Here is a 3,094-nt window from a genome sequence, read left to right as displayed (position 1 = left end):
TTGGTGGGCCGACTAGGAGGCTCCGCACGCTCGTTGTTCACCTCCCTGGGACAACTCGTTCCATTGTTTTTCTCGCTCTTTATTTCTGGCTAAGGGGAAATAATTTTTTTTGAGGGGTTAAGGGAAAATAAACTAATTCCTCCTATCTATATTACTTGTGGGTTGTGTCTGATTTAATATAACTTTAGTTTCGTCTTTTTCGTGTTGATGATAAAAAATGTTCCTGGATTCTTAAAAATGGTTGGCTTAAGTGTGTTTTTGTGTTTTTAGGAAATGTTCAGGAATTCAAAAAAGGTTTGCGTATTAAAAAAGGTTAACATATTGGAATAATTGTGAATTCAAAAATATTTCTGTATGTAGAAAATTATTCGCAAAATTCAGAAATGTTCAAAATTCAAAAATAAATATATGAAACTAAAAAATAATCAAACTCTTAAAAATGTTCATGAGTTCAAAAACTATCGCTTTCAAGAAAGTTCACGAATTTAAAAACGTAATGAATTTTTAATAGTGCCACGAATTAAAAATGAATAAAATAAATAAATAACAAGAAAAAAAATAAAACAGAAAGAAAACCGGAAAATCTTTCGAAACTGTGGGGAGGGTTCAAAAAACGGGAGCGCAACAGTTTGTTGACCGTACCTATACAAGCCCGATGGGCCGGCTCACAACTGTGCTAGTGAGCTATTTACCCTCGGGGGTCACGTATCATTTGTGAGTGCTAGTTATTCTTAAAAAAGAATGAGTGCTAGCTTAGGTGGATTTTTTCCCTAAAAAAAGTTCAGGTGGATTTTTTAAGAGTACACTCAAATGTACCATATTTTAATAAATGCCATAAATAAATTATAAGAAGACTATCCTTTGTTGCGAGTGCAGTGGACACTCCACTCCACACCGAGGCAAGTTCTTTTTTTTTTGCGGGGACACACCGAGGCAAGTTCGAAGACAAGCCAACACACACCAGGGCAGTCCGATGACAAGCTACCACACCACTACAACCACAACACAAGGGGCCTATCCTAAACTGAAATATAAAGCCGTGTCTCGACCAACACTTGCCGCCTTCGAAGATAACACACCCACTTGGACTACCCTTGCCGACGCACCATCCACCCATGAATGCCTAAAAGAGATTGGCGAGTCGGTGGCGGGACTTGGACGGTCACGAGAAAGGCATCGTCTTGGACACGCCAATTATGCCGTACATAGCGCCCTTGAAGATTGACCTGACAGCAACAAGCACGAAACGAACGCAACACATGACCTTTAGATCGTGTCTCCGTACACGATGCTCCCAACAGAGGAACGACGCCGAGAGCGCCCGGAACTGAACCTAGTCGCAAAATTTTAACAAAATGAGAATACAAACATACAGACGCGTATGAAATGCGAGTAATACCGTGAGGTTACACATCGATCAAACACAAATATCCCAAGCAAAACCGATATATCTCAAGCACGTAGTAATTGATCTCTAGCTAGAAAGTACTTTTATGCACACTGATAGTACCACACACGGAGATTTTGCAAAAAAAGAAAAGAAAAAGAAGAGGTACTACACACGGAGAGCATCCGATGAGCTAGGAGCTAGCTGTAGTCTGAACTCCAGAGCGGCCTGAACCACATGGAGTGGACGGCGGGCTGGAAAGTCACCATGACCAGCAGCACCGCCACCATCGCCGCCACGCCCCACGGCGAGGCCCCCGATGACTGCGACGAGGCCAAGGCAGGCTGGGCGTTCACGGCGTGGCGGCGGAGCGCCCAGCGGGTGCGGCGACGCCAGTACCCGAGCGCGGCGAAGAGGAGGAAGGCGGCCATGGCGGCGAGCGGCGCGGCGAAGACCCGCGCGCCGATCTCGGCCCGGCGCTCGACAGCCCGGTAGTCGACGTAGGAGGAGGTTGCCAGGAAGGAGACCACGATGGCGAAGAAGGCCAGCAGGCGCCACGGCGGCAGCGTCGCCGACGACAGCGCCCGCGCCGCCCAGCCGTGCCTCCAGCCCCGCCGCGAGTGCTGCGCCCACGACGACATCGCGCTAGCTTAGCTTGGCTGCTGCCGCTCCGGCTTTGTCGAGCTGAGCTGTAGGCGCCTGCAGGGTGGTGGTATATATTATTGGAGTGGAAGGAAGGAAGCAGATGCCAAATGCTTGCAATTGTGGGTGGAAGAAAGGAGAGGCGGGAGAGGAGCGGTGATGGTCAGAGCTCAGAGGTGGGCGCGCCGGAATATATGCTGCCTGTTGGAAGAGCTAGCTTAGCTATACATCAAAGGAGGGTTACATGAGAGAATCAATTGGTCTATCAGAGGTGGTGCGCACTTATTAAAGATGGAGAAATTCCTTCCACCTCACCACTATAGAGCTAGCTTCTGAATCATTTTTCCCGCCCCCCCAAAAAAAAGCTTCCGAATCATTTGTTGGGTTGGATTATGGGAATTCTAGTGTCTAGGTGGACATGAAAATTATTATTGGAAAAAGCTAACGCCCACACGTGCGGGCGTTTGCACATCGCCCACACGCCTCCGGCATCACTCATTTTGCCACGTATGAATAGATGACATCAGCAGGAATCTTTTTGGTTTTCGGCTTAAAAATGTTGTATCTCCTAAATAAAAAAGCGAACTAAAAATCTGTTTTCGCCATTAAATCCGTCTCGACGAGATCTTCAAAACTAGACCCCATGTTGATATGTTTCGACGATTTTTTTTTTTGCCCAGAAGTTGCCATGATGTTTACACTGCAGTTGCCATAGGGCTTAAACAAAAGTTGCCATGTGGCAATTTTAGTTTGTAGATCATGGCAATTTTAGTATTTTGATGATGGCAACTCCAGTACTTTGACCATGAAAATTATTTTTTGTATGAACCATGGCAATTTTACGTGCATGTATCATGGCAATTTTAGTTTATGGTTCATGGCAAGTCTAGTTTCTTAATTCCCCGTTTTATAAATGTCAAAATTTACTTCTAAATGTAGAAGAAAATAGCTTAAACATATCATGACAACTTCAGTATAAACACCATGGCAATTCATATGCAATAGACATGACAACTTTTAATAAAAAAAAATTCATCAAAACATATCAACATGGGATCTAGTTTC

The 3,094-nt window shown here is 44.9% G+C and overlaps 1 protein-coding gene across 1 annotated transcript; it reads right to left on the bottom strand.

Annotated features, from left to right (window-relative positions):
• Window positions 1-843: 843 nt before the first annotated feature.
• LOC109782517 (uncharacterized) lies at window positions 844-2,187 on the bottom strand. Its single transcript, XM_045229400.2, has one exon. The coding sequence runs from the start codon at window positions 2,026-2,028 to the stop codon at window positions 1,588-1,590; it is 441 nt and encodes a 146-aa protein (XP_045085335.1). The 5' UTR covers window positions 2,029-2,187; the 3' UTR covers window positions 844-1,587.
• Between the last annotated feature and the right edge of the window lie 907 nt (window positions 2,188-3,094).

This window comes from Aegilops tauschii, chromosome 5, assembly GCF_002575655.3.
Source record: "Aegilops tauschii subsp. strangulata cultivar AL8/78 chromosome 5, Aet v6.0, whole genome shotgun sequence".
NCBI classification, from domain to species: Eukaryota; Viridiplantae; Streptophyta; class Magnoliopsida; order Poales; family Poaceae; genus Aegilops; species Aegilops tauschii.
Note: the sequence above shows the minus strand (reverse complement) of the source record. Positions and strands in the feature narration are given on the sequence as shown.

Excerpts from the sequence above, each read along its gene's own strand:
- LOC109782517 (XM_045229400.2), bottom strand. The coding sequence starts at position 2,028 with ATGTCGTCGTGGGCGCAGCACTCGCGGCGGGGCTGGAGGCACGGCTGG.